Source organism: Drosophila albomicans, chromosome 2R (assembly GCF_009650485.2).
Source record: "Drosophila albomicans strain 15112-1751.03 chromosome 2R, ASM965048v2, whole genome shotgun sequence".
In the NCBI taxonomy this organism is placed as follows: Eukaryota; Metazoa; Arthropoda; class Insecta; order Diptera; family Drosophilidae; genus Drosophila; species Drosophila albomicans.
In genome coordinates, this window is record NC_047631.2 from 15,513,184 (window position 1) to 15,536,949 (window position 23,766).

Consider the following 23,766-nt stretch of genomic DNA (forward strand, 5'->3'; position numbering starts at 1 on the left):
ATTAGTTAGCTAATAAATAATTTATATAAATTACATGAAATTCGGGCACAATTTCAAATAAGGCCAATATCGATAGTGCCATCAATGTGTCAATCTCCCCATCTCTACCGCTTACCGCTTTGTGCACGAGATTTTGGGTTAAAGGAAAATAACAAAAATAAACAAACATCACGTGTGCATGGCTGATGCCAGTCCAGCCAAGAAACCCAAGATGACCACAGATGTCGAAGCTGCTGTGCCTCCGGCTGCAGCTGCATCTGAAAACTGTGCTCACTGGGTGCATCGCAAGAAACGCTACTGCAAAATGTCTCCAAACAAGGGCAGTTTGTTTTGTGGAGCACACGAGCCGCCCTCAGAGGAATCCCAGGAGAACTCGGATGCTGAACGCATTCCCTGCCCACTGGATCCCAAGCACACAGTCTTTAAGCGCAAACTCGCCAAACACTTGTCCATTTGCAATGCCAGAGATCAGGTTAGCACTGTTCCCTATATTGTGAAAAACATTAATGCTGGCGAGGCGTTGGAAGTAAGTAAGCAACAAGAACTGGACATCTACGAGAAGCTGAAGCTACATGAACTGGAGGATGCAGAATTCTATGGCGTGATAGAGAAAGTTAAGAAGCTGTTTGACAAACATATCGCCGACAAAATCGACGAAATTCATCTACAACATGCTTCACTTGAGGAGCCGCTTAGCCACGATGAGTATGGCCAGGAGACACGCAAGCATCTGGTGCAGACCTCCGCCTTGCTTGGAATACTTGAAAATCATCAACAACTTGTGAACAACACAAGCTTCATCGAATTCGGCGCTGGAAAGGGACAACTTGCCTTTTATCTGGCCACAGCTTTGGATTCGCAGCAGCTGCTAAACTCGCAGGTGGTGCTCGTGGATCGTCTGTCGCTGCGCCACAAGAAGGACAACAAGCTGACCAATAAGCAGCTGGTGCAACGCATTCGTGCTGACATCGCTGATCTTCGCATGTCGCAACTGCCGGAGTTGCAACGCACTCAGCGCAATGTTGCGCTATCTAAGCATCTGTGTGGCGCTGCAACAGATCTGACACTGCGCTGCATTCTCCAAGATGCTGCTTGCTCCACGGACTATATTCTGATTGCCTTGTGCTGCCATCATCGCTGCTCTTGGCGCTCCTACGTGGGCAAGTCGTGGCTGCTGGAGGCGGGCATCACGCCTCGTGAGTTTGTCATCATCACCAAGATGGTAAGCTGGGCTGTCTGTGGCTCTGGATTAAGTCGCGAGCGTCGCAAAGCCATGGCGGAGGCTGAGGCGGATCCCCACAAGGAAGCACTGCCGGAGGTGTCGCAAAGATTGAGCCGCGAGGAACGCGAATTAATTGGCTATCAGTGCAAACGTGTGCTTGACTTTGGGCGTCTGGAGCACCTGAAAGCCAATGGCTACGAGGCCTCACTAAAGTTCTATGTGCCACGCGATGTCACCTTAGAGAATGTGATTCTATTGGCACGACGCGCCAAGTGCAATAAAAATGACAGTTGATTTAATATTGAATATTTGAATTTGTATTTCGTTAATTTATTTCATATTTATTTAACCCGATCGATAACATCATTGGAAATACCAATATTATAAGATTCTTGGTGAAACCCCAAGATAACAGCTGACAAGCTGCATCAGTCGGGGGTTTGACTCTTAATTTACTCTTAGGTTTGTTTGGAGTTCTCTCTCTAACTAAGACAACACTTCAGCTGTAGCGAAAACATTCATTTGTGACCTATCTATGAAAAAATATCAATCGATTAGCTAGTGGCTAGTTATCTTTTATATTGACATTAACACTTATATATGTTTAACTTACTAAGTAGTCGATAAGAGTCGATAACGCGCGTTTAGCACGAAAAACTATAGAGCGAGACATTAATAGACTCCAAAATTCTAACGATGTATTCCTCCCTACCTCTACCCCTCATAACAATGACTTGCTCGTTCTCTTCCTCTTAATAATCGGGTCTAGCTGTTGACCAGGTATATATACAAAAGCTAAATGCGAGTGTGAACTTATGACGCAATCGAGTCAAAGAGCATTCGCAAGAGCGTGACGATGGAAGCGTTATCAGAAGAATAGCTCTTTAGATAATTATAGTCGATTACTCTTTCGCACGCACAAACTTTGTTTGCCCTTTTATGGAAGTTTGTTTGCCACTCTTCGTGCATTGCCGAAACAATATAAAAGCAACAACCGGTCTCTTGGCTGTAGTTAGTTTGTGCTTAACACTTGGAGATATTAAGAGTCGCTAAAATGGATCGTTGGCAGAATCGCGTTGCTGTTGTCACTGGTGCGAGTTCAGGCATTGGAGCAGCTTGTTGCAAAGATCTGGTGGTCAAGGGCATGATTGTGGTGGGTTTGGCACGACGCGAACAACGTCTGCAGCAACTCAAAGATTCACTGCCCGCGAATCAAGCAGCTAGCTTCCATTTCCGCGCCTGTGATGTGAGCGTGGAGCAGCAGGTCATCGATGCCTTCAAGTGGGTGGATCAGACGCTAGGTGGTGCCGATGTGCTCATCAACAATGCGGGTATTGTGCGACTGCCACACATCACGGATGCGGGCAACTCGGATGATCTGCGCGCCACGCTGGACACCAATGTGCTCGCCGTGTCGTGGTGCACTCGTGAGGCATTTCAATCGCTGCAGCGTCGCAAGGTTAACGATGGCCATGTGATCATTATCAACAGTGTGGTGGGTCACAAGGTGCCCATGTATGGCCTGAGCATGTATGCGCCGTCTAAGTATGCTGTTACCGCTTTGACGGACGTGCTGCGCTGGGAGTTCCTCAAGAAGGGCACGAAGACCAAGATTACGGTAGGTCAACAGTATATGAGATTATATAGTATCTGAATTAGTATAAATAGGCGAGAACATATCTTTCTATCTGTCCGCATGAGCACCAACACACATATTTAGCTTATACATGACATACACACATATGTATGCATATAAATGTAACTTAGCAGGCGTCTAAAGTATGTAATTTTATATGAATTAATACTATCAACCAAAAAGGTTGTATTTAATCGAAATGATTAGCATACATATTTCTCACATATCGCTTACCTTGCAGAGCATTAGTCCTGGTGGCGTTGATACGGAAATCCATGCGAACAATTCAATGGCTGGAGCGCCAATGCTGCGTGCTGAAGATTTGGCGGATGCGGTGACTTACTGCATCCAGACGCCGCCCCATGTACAAATTCATGAGCTCACTATCAAACCGGTGGGCGAGCAATTTTAAATAAACAATAAATACATACAATTAATAAAAAAAAATTGTGTTTACTTTTTCTCTCTTTGTTTTGATTACGTTCGCTCGCACCCCCTCTAGCACTCAATCACACTCGCTAACAGTGTTGCCAGCTTAGCTTATTATAAGCTAGTTCTAGCATATTTGAAAATGGAAAAGCTTGTAAAATATGCATCTAGCTTACAGCTTGAAATATAGCTTATTATGAAATTCATCTAGCATATTCTAATTTTTAATGTATTTACGACATAAACGGTTTGTTTTATAAGAAAAATATGCATGAAAATATAGGAACTTGTTCTTTTTTTTGCCGATGGTTATTTCTAATTAATAGTGTCATCGAAGATCGATAAGTTGGCTGAAGTGTTACCACTGCCAAAAGAGATATATGTACATATGTATGCATGTATAAACAAATTGTCCGCGGCATCGAAGAAGCAATAGGCAGTAATAAGACATTTAATAAGATTTTTGTTCACACATAAAAAACTATTATAAATCCATCACCTTTGAATTGGTGTTCTTTTTTTTTTTTTGGAAACTGTCGCAATGGAAATTTAACGACATAGTCATAAATATAGCCCCCAAAGATTTTTGCCACACATAAAAACATAATAAGGTTTGATGCTTAAAACCTGGCAACACTGCTCGCTAAACACTAAACATCTGATTGCGCTTCCAAGGCAACTGTTCCAATGTATACAATGAATATTGGTTTCCTGCCTCCCTCGAACAGGGCTGCGCAACCACTGCGAACAGCTGTTTGTCGATTGTGTGAGTCAGTGACACTGACTCAGTGTAGTTATAAAAACTTGAATTTCGCGTGATAAACATTTAGTTGCAATTCGTTTGTAAATACACAATTTGTGCTGCGCAAAATGGTAAGTGAAATGGTGCATCGAATGAGGGTCATCAAATGCCCATCGGACGAGCAATCGCTGACGAACAAGGCGATTGTTAACAGCGCTGATTTCACCGAGGAAGTCAAGTTAGTTTTCACTTTCCCTTCTCCCACAAATCTCTTTTTCGCTTGCTTCTGCGGGCGTCCCACAGTTATGAATAATGATTTTGAATTTCATCATCGTCCTACAATTATGACTAATTATTGTGATTTTCATCAGATATGTGGACATTTCACCAGGTCCCGGACAGCATTACAAATTCGCACTGGAGAAGATCTCGGATCTGCCACGTGGCCATGTGGGCTTTTCGCTGGTACAGCGCAAGTGGGCAATCCTATCCATCAACCAGGAGATCCATGTGCGACCCTACCGGTTCGATGCCAGCGCTGACATCATCACACTAGTCTCCTTCGAGACGGATTTCCTGCAAAAGAAAACCATCACCCAGGAGCCTTACGATTCTGATGAAATGGCCAAGGAATTCATCATGCAATTCTCGGGTATGGCCTTGACAGTTGGACAAACCCTCGTCTTCCATTTCAAGGACAAAAAGCTCCTGGGACTCGATGTCAAGACCCTGGAAGCTATCGATCCGCGTACTGTGGGCGATGGCAAAGAGGCAAAGACACGTAATGTGCGCTTTGGACGCATTCTGGGCAATACTGTGGTGCAGTTCGAGAAGGCCGAGAACTCGGTGCTGAATCTCCAGGGACGCTTCACTTGATAGCAACTATAGACATATATACATACAAATGTATGTATGTAAATGTAACTTAGCAGGCGTCTAAAGTACGGAATTTTATATGAATTAATACTGTCAGCCAAAAAGGTTGCATTTAAACGAAATGATTAGCACATATCTAACATATCGCTTACCTTGCAGAGCATCAGTCCTGGTGTCGTTGATACAGAAATCCATGCGAACAATTTAATGGCTGGAGCGCCAATGCTGCGTGCTGAGGATTTGGCGGATGCGGTGACTTACTGCATCCAGACGCCGCCCCATGTACAAATTCATGAGCTCACTATCAAACCGGTGGGCGAGCAATTTTAAATGCACAAAAAATAAATAAAAACCGACAACAATTTTGCAAAAAAAAAATTGAGTTTACTTTGGCTCTTTGTTTTGATTACGTTCGCTCGCACCCGCTCTAGCACTCACTCACACTTGCTAAACACTAAACAGCTGATTGCGCTTCCAAGACAACTGTTCCAGTGTATACACTGAATATTGGTTTCTTGCCTCCCTCGAACAGGGCTGCGCAACCACTGCGAACAGCTGTTTGTCGATTGTGTGAGTCAGTGTATTTAGAAAAACTTGAATTTTGCGTGATAAACATTTAATTGCAATTTGTTCGTAAATACACAATTTGTGCTGCATAAAATGGCAAGTGAAATGGCGCATCGAATGAAGGCCATCAAATGCCCAACGGACGAGCAATCGCTGACGAACAAGGCGATTGTTAACAGCGCTGATTTCACCGAGGAAGTCAAGTTAGTTTTCACTTTCCCTCCTCCCACAAATCTATTTTTCGCTTGTTTCTGCGGGCGTCCCACAATTATGACTAATTATTTTGAATTTCATCGTCTCCCCACAATTATGACTAATTATTGTGAATTTCATCAGATATGTGGACATTTCACCGGGTCCCGGACAGCACTACATATTCGCACTGGAGAAGATCTCGGATCTGCCACGTGGCCATGTAGGCTTTTCGCTGGTGCAGCGCAAGTGGGCAACCTTGTCCATCAACCAGGAGATCGATGTGCGACCCTACCGCTTCGATGCCAGCGCTGACATCATCACACTAGTCTCCTTCGAGACGGATTTCCTGCAAAAGAAAACCATCACCCAGGAGCCTTACGACTCTGATGAAATGGCCAAGGAATTCATCATGCAATTCTCGGGTATGGCCTTGACAGTTGGACAAACCCTCGTCTTCCATTTCAAGGACAAAAAACTCCTCGGACTCGCTGTCAAGACCCTGGAAGCTATCGATCCGCGTACTGTGGGCGATGGCAAAGAGGCAAAGACACGTAATGTGCGATTTGGACGCATTCTGGGCAATACTGTAGTGCAGTTCGAAAAGGCCGAAAACTCGGTACTGAATCTCCAGGGACGCTCCAAGGGCAAGATTGTTCGGCAATCCATCATCAATCCCGACTGGGACTTCGGAAAGATGGGTATTGGTGGCCTGGACAACGAGTTCAATGCCATCTTTCGACGTGCCTTTGCCTCACGTGTCTTTCCTCCTGAGCTCGTCGAGCAATTGGGCATTAAGCACGTGAAAGGTATACTGCTCTATGGACCTCCAGGAACTGGTAAAACTTTGATGGCGCGACAGATTGGCACGATGCTCAATGCACGAGAACCCAAGATTGTGAACGGTCCGCAGATTCTTGACAAATACGTTGGCGAATCGGAGGCCAATATCCGACGTCTATTCGCCGATGCGGAGGAGGAGGAAAAGCGACTGGGACCTAATAGTGGACTGCACATCATTATCTTCGATGAGATCGATGCCATTTGCAAGGCACGTGGCTCAGTTGCAGGAAATAGTGGTGTTCACGATACGGTCGTGAATCAACTGCTTGCCAAGATCGATGGCGTGGAGCAGCTGAACAATATTTTAGTGATTGGTATGACAAATCGTCGCGATATGATTGATGAGGCGCTGCTGCGTCCCGGTCGTCTTGAGGTGCAAATGGAGATCAGTCTGCCCAATGAGCAGGGACGTGTGCAGATCCTCAACATACACACGAAGCGCATGCGCGAGTTCAACAAGATTGCAGGCGATGTTGACAACACAGAGATTGCGGCGCGCACGAAGAATTTCAGCGGCGCTGAGCTTGAGGGTTTGGTGCGCGCCGCTCAATCGACGGCCATGAATCGTTTGATCAAGGCCGACGCCAAAGTGCATGTGGATTCCGAGGCCATGGAGAAGCTAAAAGTGACACGTTCCGATTTCATGCATGCGCTGGAGAACGACATCAAGCCCGCTTTTGGTGCGGCGCAAGAGATGCTGGAGAATATGCTGGCACGAGGCGTGATTAACTGGGGTCAACCCGTGACCAGTTTGCTGGAGGATGGTATGTTGTATGTGCAGCAAGCAAAGGCGTCGGAGAGCTCGGGACTCGTCTCTGTGCTCATCGAAGGTGCTCCCAATTCAGGCAAATCGGCGCTGGCCGCCAATCTGGCCAAGATGAGCGACTTTCCCTTTGTCAAGGTCTGTTCGCCCGAAGACATGGTCGGCTTCACCGAATCCGCCAAGTGTCTGCACATACGCAAGATCTTCGATGACGCGTATCGGTCGACGCTTAGCTGCATCGTCGTAGACAATGTGGAGCGACTACTCGACTATGGACCCATTGGACCGCGCTACTCCAACCTCACCTTGCAAGCGTTGCTGGTGCTGCTCAAGAAACAGCCACCTAAGGGTCGCAAGCTGCTTATCTTGTGCACTTCGAGTCGACGCGAGGTCCTCGATGAAATGGAAATGCTTTCGGCCTTTACATCCGTCCTCCATGTGTCCAATTTATCAAGTCCTGAGCATGTGCTGACCGTACTGGAGGATTCGAAGCTCTTTGCGCCCGAGGAGCTTCAGAATATTGCCAGAAATATGGCAGGGAAGCGTGTGTGCATTGGCATTAAGAAGCTATTGGCGCTCATCGATATGGCTCGGCAATCGGAGCCGAATTATCGTGTCGTCAAGTTCCTCACGAAGATGGAGGAGGAAGGCGGCTTAGATATGGTGGCGAGAACACAGTAGCTACCGCCCGTTCTGGAACTGCGAATGTCAGTTGTGGAGCTTAACGATGCTTTCTGAATGATGCAGAAAACCAAGCAGCAGGTCCAAAAGTGAAATGCACCATTGAATTAGCTCAAAAAGAAAAAGAACATAGAGATATATAACTATATATAAATAATATACAAATGTTTAACCGACCAATTGAATCACGTTTATATAGACACACTTACATTCCACACGAATCCCAGCGACGTCGACACCTCCTGAGCCTTGTCGAATGATTGTCAAAAGTGTTCTTGACATATATTCGTAACTATATTAGATAGAGACAAATAGTTACCACCTACATATAGATTTATATATCTATGTATAACCTTGTAGTTGTATTGATTTATCCGAAATGCCACTTACAATTTATATTCATGTGTATTTTTGTTGTGTATTAAATGTGTTCGAATTTGTAAGCACAAAACGCAAACGCAATTGTAACTGATTGTATTCAGTATCTATGGATATATAAATACCTCGCTTTTCAGTCAAATTGTGACGAAATTTTATAATTGTCTACTACTACAAAATATGCTAATGTTTTATATAGATGTTAAGTGTCTATTTTGACTACGATTTTCCGATTTGTATTTTTCCCCCACTGAAAGATCTTTTTTGATAAAGCGCTGAAGTTCACACTAGCGCCATTTTGCATAGTTGCGGCTCATGTCGCAAACTAAATATGTCGCCGCACAAAAGTAGACTATAACAAAAGTAGAAACAACGCACAAAGGCGCAAGAAAGAGGCGTGGCAAGTTCGAATTGTACTTTTCGAGCTCGCAATTGTTAAAACAAATTTTAAATGAACAAAACATGTAATTGATGTGCATTTGATAAATGTTTACAAGTATTGAGTGAAAACAAAAAAAATTGCATACTTTTATGGGCAACGAATAGAAAAGAAAAGTGAAAGAAAATTAGTCAACGCATTTTTCTTTGAAATAAATAAAAGCAACTCAGAGTTTCAGAAAATTTAAATTTAAGGAAAAAAACACTTTCCGTTTAAAGAATTATTTTTTGGAAAAATTAAATATTCAAGATTATGCAAATTAAATGTTTATAGAAATTTACAATATGTGGGCATATTATGTATGTTAAATGTTACACAAACAAAACTAATCAATTGAATACGATGACTATGCATTTTATGTATTGTATGTAACAAGAATATGTACATCAATAAATATGAATGAATAGAAACGCAGTTCTTTACCTAAACTACTTTGTTACAGTTTAATGGGCTGGCGCCAATGGAGATCAGCAATGTGATCAGTCGTGGTATTCCCTATAATCAGAGCTCGACTTCGATCAGCTGTTGGAGACGCCGCGCCGTCATGGGGCGACAAGCAGACCCGCCAACTTGGCCACACACTGGACATATTCGAAATCCAGTTGGCAATCAGAGCAACCAGAGCCAGAGTTTAATAATATTGTAATTTGAATAAATGATTTATAATGTAAACACTTTAACGTTAACGGCTCGCGCGCGTCTCACAATTCAACGTAACATGCATATAGTATATATAGTAGAGTAGTAGATATTTATGTGGTGTAATTGATATATGGCGCTAATTGCGTCCGACACTCGACTACTACATATATATATATGTATGATATGTATATAGTATAGTGTAGTATAGTAACGTTTGTAGTCTTTGGAATCCTCCAGCTGCAAATCGAATGTCGTTTATTATTAACTAATTAAAACTGCATATTTCTTCAGATGCAAAATTGATTCGAGAGCAAAAGTTGAGCTTAAGCAACTGTATCATATCTTTAATTAGTAGCAGCTGCCCTCTAATCACTGGCGTCAGTCTTCGACACACACACACACACACTCACACCCAAAAAACGTATTTGAGGCACCCAACAAGTGGCAGGTCGCGTCATCGAAGCACCTCATGCCGTATGCAAATTTTCATGACGAAAGTCCACACAGTCGGACAAAAGTTCAGTGACCGGCTGCCCAAAAAAAATTTAAAAAAAATGTTAAAAAAGGTGTTGTGGAACGCAATGCGAGAAACGAGACCCAAAATGAAATTTTCATTCAGTCGCCTCTTTAAAAATAAAATGCGAAACTTTTACAAAAGTTAAAGTTGTGTGCATTTCTGCTGTTGTTAATCCCATGGTCAAGGCAGAGAAAGGGGTGGGAGGGTATGTAGTATATTGTTGTTGTTGTTGTTGCTGCTGCTTCGTGGTCGCACTTGTCAGCAGCAGCAATAGCAGCAGCTAAAGGCAAAGGCAACAAACGACAACAGCAAAGCCAAAACCAAAGCCAAAAGCCGTCCCACTCGCAGTCGCGCCCCTCGCAATGCTTTGAAACCGGCTGCGTTTATTGCTGTTTTTGTTGTTGTTGTTGTTTGTAACTTAGTGTTGTTGTTGTTGCTGCTGTTACTCTTGTTGTTGCTGCTGCTGCTGCTGCTGTTGTTGTAGTCAAAAGCGCAAACGCCGGCAGCAAAGGTTCGATTTCACTTTCGCACGCTGTCGCTGACGTCGAACGTTGCTGGCGCTCCAAAGGGGGTTGCTTGGGTGGGGGACGGAGGAGCAACAGGGGAGCAACTGTCATGTGTTCAGGTTTGTGATGCTGTTGTTGCTGTGGCTGTCTTTTTTGTTGCTCTTTCTCTCTCTCTCTCTCTGCTTTCTTCCACATGATCTTTGGCTCTCTCACCGGATCTACATCAAGAGTTTCCTCAGCTTAGCTTGAGCTTGGCTTTTCCACAACAAATCAGGAGAAATTTTGCACGCATTCTTGGGTTATAAATAACTATTTTTTTTTTTAATTTATTTAAACTTAACTGACATATTGCAATTAAATATATATTCGTTAATTTTTGTTTATTTAAAACTTAGAAAATAATCTTTATGTGGCTTGCATTTCTGAATTTTTAAATTGAATAGTTTAAAGCATCAATAAATTATAAATTATTAATTAAAATTAAGGAATATTTGTATTTTTTTATTATTTAATATTAGTTATAGTATGAATATTAATGTAAAGTATATTCAAAAGGATATGTGTAAATATATATTTCTTTTAATTTTGTATTATATATTGAAAAAGCGGAGTTTAAGAATTAATTTCATTTATTTTCTTTACTTTTCATAGATAATTTTAAAGAGTACTTCTTTATAGTGTCGATTTATATTATAGCATTAACTTATATGTAAATTTTTAACTTATATATGTATGTTTGATTAAACTAGCTTGAATTTATTATATTTAAAATTTATCTATTTCAGATAGATTTGTAAAATGTCGCGATAAAAACTTTTTGAGCAAAGCTAGCGATATTCAGATTTTCGTGATGAAATTTCGTTAGCTGCTTACATACATGCAGTATTATTATGGTATATGAATTAATGTAAATGTATGTACATATGTGACCATATGTATGTATTCGAATGTATGTAGGTATTAAGTACACAGCAAAGCAGACATCATGCAAAATCTTCCTGCATTACACAAACGCGGAAGATTTGTGTGCTTTAATACTTGTACTCGCACATTTCATGGATTTTCCAGTGCTGACTGCATTTTCATTTTCATGGCATTTTCATTGAGGTTTGCATGTGTTCAAATGTATATATGTTTGCGCGCGTGTGTGTGTGTGTGTGTGTGGCATGCATGTGAAACTAACAGTTAAATTAGCAGTTTTTGTTTCATATGGCGCTTCACGGCACTGACTCTACAATTTTACTCTGTAGCTGAAACTTTTGGGTTTTTTTTTTGTTGTCAAATGCCCTTTGCTCGAGAGGGTATTTTCGTTTTGTAATTAAGTATGTGACATATAACAAAACAAGTAAGAACGCTACAGTTGAGTCTGCTCGACTGTGAGATATCCGCTTCCCATTTGGAATGAAAGCTAAACACTGCAGTATTAATTTTAAAATATACAAACTAAATATACCGCAAATTACTCTAATATACCAAATATATATACTATTATATACTTATATTATGCTATATTGATGTGCTACATTCAAAATATACTATTGAGTGCAAAATATACCAGATTGTCAGACAATGCAACAAAGACCCGAAGTAAGTAGGTGTTTTTTATAGAAAAAATTTCCTAAATACATTCTACAATTCTTATCTGATCGCAACCAAATTTTGAGGAATCTTTTAAATTACGTTTGTTTTTCGTTATTTTTTCGTGGCAAGATTATAACAAATGGTCTCGAAAAAAATTGTAACTCTATCTCTTATAGTCTTTGAGATCTAGATGTTCATACGGACGGACAGACAGACTGACGGACAAACTATTTTGTCTCAGCTGTTCAAAAATACTTTAGAGGGTAGGTAAAAGTTATAATATAGTAATAGTTATGATTAAAATCATCGCTTATTGATGAAATTCAATTTTGTAACCATTTTAATTTCATATTCTGTAGCCTATTTGATGAATTTCATTTTAAGGGTATTCAATTTTCGTCTACCCAAGTTCGACTGTTCTTTCGTGTTATTTTTTGCAATTTATAATTAAGTTGCAATTTGGCATGCGGGCCAAGAAGCTGATGGCGCTCGATGCCTGGGCCCCAAAACTATTCGTGGTATGTCTGCAATTTTCTTGGAACTTGCATGCGTATTAGTCATCAGATTGTTATGGGAAAAGGCACAAATTAAATTTATGATTGCAATACGTTCAATTAAACTGCTTATAGAAAAAACATTATTAATAGATTAACCCTCACATTTGCATGGCGATAACAAAAAATAAATAAAAACGAAACAAATTTATTTTCACTTATTATTATTATTCATTTATTAAATTCAATTTTATTATCGCTTTTAATATTGTGCAAATATTAAAAATTGTTAAACGTGGGTTAAACATATTGCGGAACGACGTTAAAGATTACAAAAAAAATATTTAAGCTCAAGATTCTTACTTGGCCAAGACGAAAAAAAAAGCGGTGCGGCATCTGCAATCCGTAGAAATGTTTGCCGCACGCGATCGAGACATTCGCATTCATATTCGTTCGTATTCGCATTCGCATTTCGATTCATTGATACACTCGGCACATAAACGAATCAAAACACAAAAACACAAAAAAAAAAATCCTGGGCACAGTGCCAAATTAAATAATACGCGTTCCCCCCTGCTGCCTGCTTCTGTTCCTTGTTATTATCATATTGTATTCCACCCTTTTTTTGTGTGTAGTTTTTTGCGTGATGTGCGTCGCTTTTTGTGTGTGTTTGTGCCATATTCTTAGGAATTCCTTTGGCACAAGATCCAATCCAGTCGCAAGATCAATCAATGTGCCATCAGTTCTCTCTCCCTCTCTATTATTCCGTCTCGCTCTGTCGCCAATTAACTTATGGCCTCGTGTCGCGTAGTTCACTTTCATTTTGAATCCTCGACAGCTGTTTGGACAGAGGCACGTGCCTAGAGCTCAGGCTTTCTTCACTTTCCTGCGCTGTCGCTTCTCGAGTTACCTTGCTGTTACCCCTTTCTGAAAAGGGGCAACCACGCCTACAAGTCATTAGGGCGCACACTTGAACAAGGCGGATATTGATTTCGATTGCGCAGATCTGTCAGCGCGCAATTTGTCGTCACCGGATTCGATTTTCCTGGTGATGACTCCTGGACAACAACATCTGCGTTTCACTTTTCATCAAACTTATTAATTTGTTCGAACGTAATTAAAGCGAATTTGATATTTCCGGCTGCCTGTTATACATACAATATATAAATACATATATATTTATTTCTTTTGTTGGTCAACCATTTGGTTCAATGAACCTATCACAGAATCCTTGAACTTTGCGTCGCAGACGAAATAAATATTTGATACATATGTATCTCTTCTTCATATTTGGCAATAATCTATTTCAAACACAAAGACCAACGATGCGATCCAATGCGCCTGCCCTTTTTGGCGGCACCCTCACAAAATTATTGACCAGCGTTCCATCCAGCCAAAAGAAATGAAAGGCCAACAAAAATACTATAAGCAAAAACAAAAATAAAAGAAATATGTATAAAGAAAAAAATAAAACAGCAGTCAGTCCGATTTGAAGTTGTCTGTCTCCTTAAATGCTACCTAAATATTTCTGTTAGAAAGAAAAAGGACTTTTTGATGTTGTTGTTGTTGCTTTTTTTTTTGGTGGCTTCTGCTGCTGCTGATGATGTTCCCCATCATCCACATAACATATTTCATTCTAATCAACGTGCTGCAAAACATATAATTCCATTTGATATTTTTGCCTGAACGCTTCGTTTTGCCCAGAAAATTGCATTTAAACGCTTATTATGCGCTTTTTATTTGCAACCCATACTTTTCTGCCCCAATGCTCATTCCCTCGCTCTCTCTCCAGTCAGTCATGCAAAAATAGGTATATCATAAAATAAGTATATCATAATGATTATGTACACACATACATATGTATGTCTACTGCCTCCATCATGTGTGTTGTGGATGAGTCATCATTTGGTCTATGGCTTCCTGCTTTAAATGCTTTAATTAAATTAAATCGTAATATCGTTAGCAAATAAAATAAATTGTTTTCAATTACATAAATGACACGACAAGGCGCTGGTGGTTGACCTCTTTCAATGTGACATTCTTGCGGCTGACGCTGATTCTGTTGAACTTCAACGACAACAACGAAGACGACGTCGACGACAACAGCAAAAGGGCAACACAACAACAACACAGCAACAGTTGCCCAGATAATGGGACTTACATCGGTATAAGTTTATACATATATATATCAACTTATACCGGCTATGCGCCCGTTGCACTTAATCAAAAAATACGACAAAATCAAAAGTAAACAAAACTGCAACGCACAACTGACTTAATCGCAACAACAACACCTACAACAACAACAACAAGCAGAACATCGAGTGCAATGAACACATGAGCAGAAAACAAAACAGAATTGTAAATCCGATGCGTATATATGTATGTATATAAAGTACATACTTATTTATCATATAAGCAATGCACTGCAAAATAGTTGCCAACAGCTGTAAATGTTTTTAAAATAAAACAGCATTAAGAAACAAGAGAAAAGAATGGGTTTTTCGTATACTCTACTTTTTGAAATATATGACATATATTTTTTAATAATTTAAATTGTTTTTAAAGTAGGTCATCGGTAGTATAATTAATTACCAATCACTATAGATATAAATAAAAATAAAATTACTTGTTAAATTATGTTTTATTTAAATTAAAACTATTTAAAGGTGAATTCTAATCAGATTTGAATAAAGTAAATTTGAAACAAGCGTGCTCTTTAAATATTCTGCTGTTTCTAATATATAATTTAATTTTTTAATAATTTAAACCATCTTTAAAATTCATCATTGATAGAAAATTAATAACTTTTCAGCATAGATTTTAATAAAGAAGCATTAAAAAACAAGGTTCTCTGTAAATACCTTTTTGGTTTAATTATATAATTTATAAATTATTTAAATTTAAACCATTTTTTAAGTAGGTCATTTGAAGTCAAATTTATAACAGTTAATTATCGATTTATGAGCTAACAAGTTATTTATTTTATGCACTATCTAAAACTGAAACAAGCTTTTTTAAGTCGAAATTCTTTAATTGATAGCATAGTTTATCGATAAATTGGAAGGCTTTCCGCTGGGCTTTAAAATGTCCATCGTATTGTATTAGCGTACACAGTTTTCTACGTAAAAATATTATTGCCTCTAATAATTCTTTAGAAATCGCAAAAGTAGTATTAGCATTAAGAATGCGGTTTCCAACTAAGATATGCATTTGATTGTGTTAAATCAAATATCTAAAAATAAATCTAATAATTTTCAAATTAACAATTCCATTAATATTGAACGCTTTCTCCCCGAATCTCTGGCTATATAGAACTCTTTTAAGGGGAGGAGATCTGGGTGCTTCGTTCTGTCTGAGCTTATGAGTTCTGAGTATTTATTAGGCAGATGCACAAACAACGCATTAGCATCATAAAATTTTAATTTTAAAACCAAATTAAGAATTAAATAATCGTCTGAAGCAGCAGCAGCGGCCCACAAAAATATCGACCGCCTGTTGTCACTGACTTTTTTCTTATTTTTCTTTTAAATATTTTTTTTTTTTTTGTTAACTCGACTCATCTAATGCGAGTGGTTGACCTTGATGTATTGTTTAAAGTTTATTGTCCTTTCAATAGAACACGCTAAATACACACAGAGATACATTTAGCGCGCAAGTACATATTCGCACATATGCATATATGCATACGATACTATACTATACTATATAGTATACATATCTCTCTCTACCATAAGCGTGCATATTTAATTTTATTTTTTTTTTTATTTACTGCACTAAATATTGTGTGGCTGCGAACTAGTTTCGCCACAGATTCCCGAAGTCGAAACAAAGTGCATATAAAAAAATAAGTGTTTATATAGACTATTATATAGATCTGTATATACAGCTGATGCTGTGCTCCCAACTGCTGTTATCCCAGCATCTGCGTCAGCTGACGACAATTTCGTGTTGCTTCTGGAGCTGCTGCTTTTGGTTGCTGTTGTTGCTGTTGTTGCTGACGTTGATTCGATTCGATCTGCATCTTTTGGGTGGTTTGCGCAGCTGTGTTGCTGCTGCTGCTGATGCTGTTGCTGCTGCTGTGGTTGCTGCTGTTGTGGTTGTTACTGCTGCTGCTGTGGCGGGGGTGTTCGAGGAGGGGGCATTATGCAAATTAAACAAGTTCGCGTTGCCAAAATAATAGCCGACGCAAAAAACACCGAATGCCCGCAGAATGCTGCTTTGATTATTTTTTGTTTTGTTTTTGCTTTTAATTATTTATTTGCAGCTATCTCCAATAATTTATTAATTACATAGATTTCGCTGTAGTTCGCCATTGTCTCAATACACTACTGCAAACATGTTTTATGTTTTCACAATAGCGAAGCGAAGCGAAATGTTAAAAATGAGGGAGGGAGAGAGTTTTGTTTAGGCTGCCAGCTTTGATTAGCTAAATTGTTGTTAATTTGTTTGACTTTGAACTTGATTTAGAGCTTGTTTGGGTTCTACTAAAACGGCAATGCATAGTCGGCACCCATAAATCTAAGGAATGACTTCTATATAGCCAGTCTAGTACTACTAAAAGCCAAAACAAATTGTATAAACTCCAAAAGTATGTGTGCTTCCCTCCCCAAAAAACTTAAACTTAAGTAATATATCATAATAAACAATAACCTTGAGTACTCCAATGGAAATGATTGATTGGAGCTGAGGATGCTGAGAGTCAATAACTAAATATTTCTTTTCATTTTTAGTATATATATTATTATCACTCTCTGTCTGTGTTTCTGTCTGTGTCTGTGACTGTGACTGGCACAGTCTATCCCCCATTGATAGCTCGAAGTGGCCCCTAAATAGAGCACTTCATGATCATGACTAAGGTCAGATTCATAAAAACCGCATAAACTAGACCCAATTTAGCTGGAAAAAAAAGTGCTACGAGTCAAATTGGTGCACGGGCAAATTTCGTAATTCGTTGAATGAAATTCGCCAAAAGAAATGATGAAATGGAAATGGAATCATTTGTCGCAACGTGTGTAACAACGAGGCCGTCTCTATGTGGTTTTGGGTGTCCAACGATCATTGTTGCAGTTGCAGTGGCAGCTGCAGTTGCAGTTGCAGTTGCTGTTTGCCTCGATGACAATTCGAGTGCAAGGCGCTTCCATTTTCAAGGGTTTGCCTTGTCTGGCGTCTCGCATTTGCAGTTTCGCATTGAACTTGAGCAGCTCGGGCGGGGCTGGAGTTAAGAATGGTGATGGGAAGAGGGAGCGGGAGCGGGAGCGGGTGAGGAGGGCGCGTGCAATCAGGTGCAGCCAATTGTTGCCGGATCTGTAGTAAATCAAGCGATGACAATGATATCACGTGTTTATAATTAGAACGATGCATTTTCACTTTTCACCTGATCTATTTATCGAAGCTAAGATCCCAAACAACATCCGTCTAGCTCTCCGGTTGACAGCTGAAAATCGTGATATTTCGATGTTTATACTCAAGTAGAGTATCTTTTTTCTTGTTTTGTTTTGTTTTGTTTTTTTTTGCAATAGCATTGGGGAATGGCGAGAGCCATCATGCTGCTATTGGTCTTTGGAACGCCCGTAAAGTGTCGTTGATTATGACCAACATTGTTTACATTGTAATCGCTGGCGACTCTTTAAAATATGCACCGATCGAAACTGTCCGAGCACTTCAATCGCAAGCAATCTAACATACATATAGTATGTGTATATATAGAGAGAGACACATATTTACACTTTGTGGACTTCAATTTGTGCACTGACCACGGCGCAGCTTTAGCAGGTTGACCATGAGAACATGTTATTAAATTACTATAATAATGTATTAAGTATGTAAGAATGTTACAAATGTTAATATGTAGTAATAATTGTAATAGGTTCTTTGCTTTTGCAAACACTTTGTTGCTGCTACATAAATTACTCGGCCACTACTTAAAATCACTCGATTCGATCTCAACATCAATCTGTAATCTTAACTTCCGCTCAGATTCATTACGCACTAAATAGTGAATGAGTAATATATATAGTAAAATATGTAACAAAGCTCACCATTTGACATTTTGCAGTGCACAAATTCAACGGAAAAAGTGTGCGATGATTAACGTACTAAGCAACATGTACGTCATGTTAAAGCGATATCAATTGTAACTCTCGAAATAATATTCACTTCAACTGAACCGAGATTACTTAGCAAGTAGCCTCAGGGGAGGGAGTTCCACTTACGTCAGTCTCTGGGGCTTGGCCTGCTACTAATTTACTTAAGAACAGGTCTCGCAGTCTCCCTCCCAAAATTAATAAGTGTGCCGAATTAACTTCGAATGTACGTACTGAGACACTGATCCAAGTACTTAATCCGTTGAAAGACAAAGTGAGTAAAAGTTTATTTTAAATATGCATTTATTTATAGCAATACAACAATTTAGCACAATTAAAGTCTCTTTCTTGTGCAACACTTTACGATATATTCGAAATCTGTTGACATCCTTTTATGGCAAGTACCAAAACAAAATAAAAATCAAAATAAAACAAATCGATATGATAATTATTATTTGATAATAATTTTATTTATTATATTTTTTGTTGCCTACATACATATATACAATCGATGTGTTATGCAATAAGCTCGTTAATTTAAACAAATGCTTAGTTAATATGCTTTGTTATTCACTTGCACACAAACCGAGATGATTCCAGTTTTTTTCCCCGCATCTTCTTGATCGTCATTGTGACTACGTAGAAATATTCCCCAAAAAAAATTCATATTCGTACTTATTTGAGGCATTCGCAACAAGTTAAACATGTAAATAAAATGTTATCATCAAGTTCACTCTATAAATTATACAATTTTTTTATAATTAATTGCTAGCCATTGGTTTTTGACATTAAGTATTTCAATTTATAGCCAGACAGGCCACAGACTTTAAGTTGCCGAATCAACGCCTCTTACATTCGCGTTGAGTACTTTGACTTTGATACACGTATCTAAATTAGCATTTGGCTTTTGTGGCTGATCTCTTGTTTATTTGCTTGCACAAATGTTTTACAAAAAGCAGCCAGCGAGAGTGCAGCCTATGAAGATACTCTTTACTTTTAATAATTTATGAAAATTCTTTTATAGTAGAAAAGAAAAGTATTCAGTAGAGTATATTAGAAATTGTGTATCAAATTTATTCTTTTCAGATTAATTTTTAAGTTTTAAAAAAAAAACTTGAAAGAAATATGCTAACATACAAATTTTAATATTCAATTTAAATATAAATGGGTAGAGTTTATTAGAAATTTTGTATTAAATTAATTCTTTTTATATTAATTATTAAGCTTAAAAAATGCACTTGTAAGAAATAATATTTGTATAAAATTGGTACACACATTTATTATCAAATCAACTTAAATATGTTCTACTCTGCATCAATTTATTAATTTATTTTGCAATCATAAAGAATACTTTTAATTTTCTACGGAAATATGTAATATTAAATTTAGCACTTAGGCGATCTAATAAAAAAATGCATTCAACGAATGATCATACAACATTCCTGAATAAAAGATTAAAGTAAAACATTAATATTATTCTTACATCTAAAATATCCATATTATCATTCAATTAATTCATTTTTAAATTATATTATTGCATGATGAAATCTGTTGACTGGTTTTTGGGTCACCTGAGCATTGAAATCACTTAAAATCATTCGTATGAAATCATACTTTCTTTTAAATTTGATCTAGAAATTAAGCATTAAACTAGTATTACGTATACGTCACTATTAGATGACTTTTTACTTTACCTTTGAATTAACTATTATGGTAATTATATTATTAGCCAAACGTCAAGAATGCATTTTAAATTGTTCAAACGAAAGAAATCGTATTTAAATAAATACTTACTTTTAATGAAGAGTTCATATAACACAATTATCTATGGCAATCACGTATCACATCTACATGGCTGGAGGTTTAATATACCCGCTAATGGAGTGTGAAGGGGGTATGGTAATGTACATATGCTAACTACACATGTCTACGCTGTCAGAGGCGTTGTTTAATTTGCGTCAAGACTTTGGATATTTTCATTAAACATTTATAGGCAAATTATGTCAATTTAAAGGTAAACACAAACCCAAGTCGGATTCATTTAGAGCCAAGCGTGTCGGTGTCGTACGTCGTACGAGTGCGAATCATTTTTTTTACTGTTAACTCGTCAGTTCCGAACCAAAGAATTTCTAGTATGAAAACCTATGGCATATGGAGGGTAGTCTATATAAATTATAAGCGGAACAATGAAAGTAGTTTGTACAACTATTTAGCAACAAAATATTTATTGTTCTGAGAATAGTTTTTCTAAAAATACAAATTAGAATACTGGATTTGTAGACGTCATTAGCAAATTTCAAAATTCTATTCGAACTGCAGTTGCGCGTGCATTTCTTAATTATTGATTGCGTTACAATTATAATATTCAGCTAAGGAAGCTGTTAGCACTAATCGTAAATATTTATTATGCTGTTTGTGGCCTCAGCATGAGATCGACACAAGTTGGCCAAAAGGGCGTGTTAGCCACAGACTGCCAAAGTTATAAGCAATTTTTTTTTTTTTTTTTTGATTTATTGCAATGACGCGTTAATCTTCGTAATGCTTCCTGTTCTTTTTACTGTGCGAATGTGTGTGTGACAAGCCCCAGTTGATCTCATTCATTTGATATTGAACTTGGTTCTGGGCCAAGTTCTGGGCCTGGCTGTGGCAACTCGCTCTTAAGTATTACATATTATGTGTACTTGTATTCTAATTGAACGATTATTTATTCATTTATTTATGTTGTCAGCGTGTTTCCAAGTTGTGGGCGTTTTGCGAGAGAGACATTGGCGCGCATTTTGTGCATTAAACGTGTTTTTAGCAATTTGTATGCAATATTTTTAGTAGTAGTAATAATCCAATAAAAAAGAATATATCTTATCTCTAAATGTGAAGCATGAGCTAATGCCGTGGTTTGTTATTATGCGAATAGAAAGTCATGGTCAAATGTCTTCTTTCTTCTTTTGTTTATTCGTGTTTTTTTTTGTTTTTTAGTTTATATTTAAACCAACCAATTATGATGGCGTTTCAAGTCTTTAATGCGCTGCAATTGCCGAGTAATATATATTGGCTTATTGGCGTCGAAAAGACTTGTTTATATCTTAAAATACGATAATGAAATTCATTTCGTTCTACTCGTAATCCATGCAACAAAGGAACACCTCTGTGAGTGGCAGCTTTGCCAGAAGACGTCGCGGAGTTCGGAGCGAAGAGCGTGACTTAAAGTGAGAAGAAAACAAAAAAAAACGCAACACCAAAAATAAAACAAAAACAACAACAGCAACAACAATGTGTGTGTATATCAATTTAAATAAAAAAGAATTGATTAAATGCATTTCTGTTTAGCAACAAGCAGCAGGCGAGTTTAGTCGACTTTTGTTTTGACGTACATGCAAAAATGTTTATTTTGTTTGAAGACGGGCAGGTTTGCTTTTGCCTGTGTTGTTGGGGATAATTTCAATAATAAAATCGTATCATCTGCCAAATATTTAATTGAATTTCGCCTGCGTTAGTGTGCAAGTGTGCGTGTGTGTGTGTGTGCATAAACTTGATTGTGTTTGTGTGTGGATTTATCACTTGCTAATCTCAAGGTCGCTTCAGCTTCGTTGTGTGTCTTATTGTAATTGAAACGATCGTCTAGACAGGTTTAAACAGCAGATTTATTTCGGGGCTGTTAGTACACGTGGAATACTCTGGGACACACTTAAAAGCATGTATGCATATTAATTCAGAAATGCATTCTTTTCGGAATTTTGTCTACGCTAATGACTTGCATATTTTTAAAAGCCAAATGATCGAAGCTTTCTATAAAAACTCATAGAATTGGTGTCATAGAATTGGACTCTATCAATTTTAATTTCATGATAAAAGTTTACCATTACACACACAGCAAACGTTAAAAAGAAGAACCCCGAAAAAAAAACCTCGGCGAACACATGACACCTCAAAACCTTTTGAAGAAGTAGCTATGTGGAAATGTTTGTCTATGTCTGCACATACATTAAGTATATATATACTATCCCATATGGTTTATGTATACTATGATATATACATATATGTGCCTGGGCTATGATACCATAATCCACGAATAAAACTAAAGAAACCACAGCAAACACAAAATACAACACACCAAAAAAAAAAAGCTCACAAATAGTAGTTCAATGAACTGTTTTTTTTTTTTTTTTTTGTGTGTCTTCATATATGTTGCTATGCTGTTCGCTCTCTTCCTCTCTCTGTCCCTCTCTCTAGTACTCTGACACTCTCAGTGGCTCTCTTTTACTCCCTTCGCACAATGTATATCACTCTCTGTCTGTCTCCCATCGCTCTCCGTTGTTGTTTCTATTTATGTTTATTTATTTTTTTTTTTTTGTATTTGAATTCATTTTTGGTAGCTGCTTAGTTTGAGGTTTATTAATTTGAAATGCATCGAAAGCTTCGATTTCAGAGAAGACTTTGGGCCTAAAAATAGTAGTTTATGGATCGCTTGACTCTTCAAAATATCTTCGTATCTGTATCTACAAACTCTTAATCTGTTTTATTTATTTTGGTTTTTTGTCGGATTTTTATTTCTGTGTTGCCGTTGGGTTTGGTTTTAGATTTTGTCACGTAGCCAGAAGAGCCAGCGAAGACTCTGAGTAGTTTTGAATGAATTTTGATAGCAGACTTGCAACTCATCTTCTTCACTCTGGAAGCTTTTTTTACTTTTCAGTTTTCACATGCCTCCAATCAAGTGTGAATAATGCCAATTTTGGGGGCAGCAATAACCCAGGCATTTAGGCTTAATTGTTATGCTGATAGAGGCGCTAGATGGATTGGTTTCAGAGCTTCAGACCATAGTCTCACCTGGCAGGTGTACAAACACACACACACACACACACTGAGCTGACTCTGACACTCTGTGTGAGTGTGTTTGCGTGTGTGTGAGTGCCGGCTCACGTTTCATGCTTTTGTCTGGGGGTCTCCAAACTTTAGCGCTCTTTTTGGTTAAGTATTTTGGTTTATTACAAGCTGAGAAATGATAACTATAAAACTTCGAAGTTTCTACACACTGCATTTTTGTTCTTCTTTTATTATTATTATTATTATTATTATTATTATTATTATTATTATTATTATTATTATTATTATTATTATTATTATTATTATTATTATTATTATTATTATTATTATTATTATTATTATTATTATTATTAT

General features: G+C 38.1%; 3 protein-coding genes across 6 annotated transcripts; all 3 read left to right on the plus strand.

Moving 5' to 3' along the window:
• The first annotated feature begins 79 nt into the window (after positions 1 to 79).
• Positions 80 to 1,585, plus strand: LOC117573451 (tRNA:m(4)X modification enzyme TRM13 homolog). The gene has a single exon (XM_034256673.2). The coding sequence runs from the start codon at positions 179 to 181 to the stop codon at positions 1,514 to 1,516; it is 1,338 nt and encodes a 445-aa protein (XP_034112564.1). The 5' UTR covers positions 80 to 178; the 3' UTR covers positions 1,517 to 1,585.
• A 483-nt stretch (positions 1,586 to 2,068) lies between these two features.
• LOC117573365 (vesicle-fusing ATPase 2-like) lies at positions 2,069 to 5,280 on the plus strand. Of its 4 annotated transcripts, none has more exons than XM_052006419.1 (3): positions 4,061 to 4,267; positions 4,401 to 4,935; positions 5,065 to 5,202. In XM_052006419.1, the coding sequence occupies exons 1-2, from the start codon at positions 4,158 to 4,160 to the stop codon at positions 4,903 to 4,905; spliced, it is 615 nt and encodes a 204-aa protein (XP_051862379.1). In that variant the 5' UTR covers positions 4,061 to 4,157; the 3' UTR covers positions 4,906 to 4,935; positions 5,065 to 5,202. The 4 variants fall into 4 exon arrangements, 3 of the variants coding, with proteins under 3 accessions (XP_051862378.1, XP_034112385.1, XP_051862379.1); XR_007955205.1 differs by having other exon boundaries at positions 4,062 to 4,267; positions 4,401 to 4,970; positions 5,065 to 5,160; XM_052006418.1 differs by lacking the exons at positions 4,061 to 4,267; positions 4,401 to 4,935; positions 5,065 to 5,202 and adding exons at positions 2,069 to 2,840; positions 3,100 to 3,284.
• Positions 5,281 to 5,431: 151 nt separating this feature from the next.
• On the plus strand, positions 5,432 to 8,884 carry LOC117573364 (vesicle-fusing ATPase 2). The gene is made up of 2 exons (XM_034256492.2): positions 5,432 to 5,675; positions 5,809 to 8,884. Exons 1-2 carry the CDS (start codon positions 5,566 to 5,568, stop codon positions 7,949 to 7,951), a joined length of 2,253 nt encoding a protein of 750 aa, XP_034112383.1. The 5' UTR covers positions 5,432 to 5,565; the 3' UTR covers positions 7,952 to 8,884.
• The last annotated feature ends 14,882 nt before the right edge of the window (positions 8,885 to 23,766 follow it).

Coding starts and splice junctions, on each gene's coding strand:
- LOC117573451 (XM_034256673.2), top strand. CDS start 179: ATGGCTGATGCCAGTCCAGCCAAGAAACCCAAGATGACCACAGATGTC.
- LOC117573365 (XM_052006418.1), top strand. CDS start 2,277: ATGGATCGTTGGCAGAATCGCGTTGCTGTTGTCACTGGTGCGAGTTCA. Junction 2,841..3,099: donor GCACGAAGACCAAGATTACG/GTAGGTCAACAG, acceptor CTTACCTTGCAG/AGCATTAGTCCTGGTGGCGT.
- LOC117573364 (XM_034256492.2), top strand. CDS start 5,566: ATGGCAAGTGAAATGGCGCATCGAATGAAGGCCATCAAATGCCCAACG. Junction 5,676..5,808: donor GATTTCACCGAGGAAGTCAA/GTTAGTTTTCAC, acceptor GAATTTCATCAG/ATATGTGGACATTTCACCGG.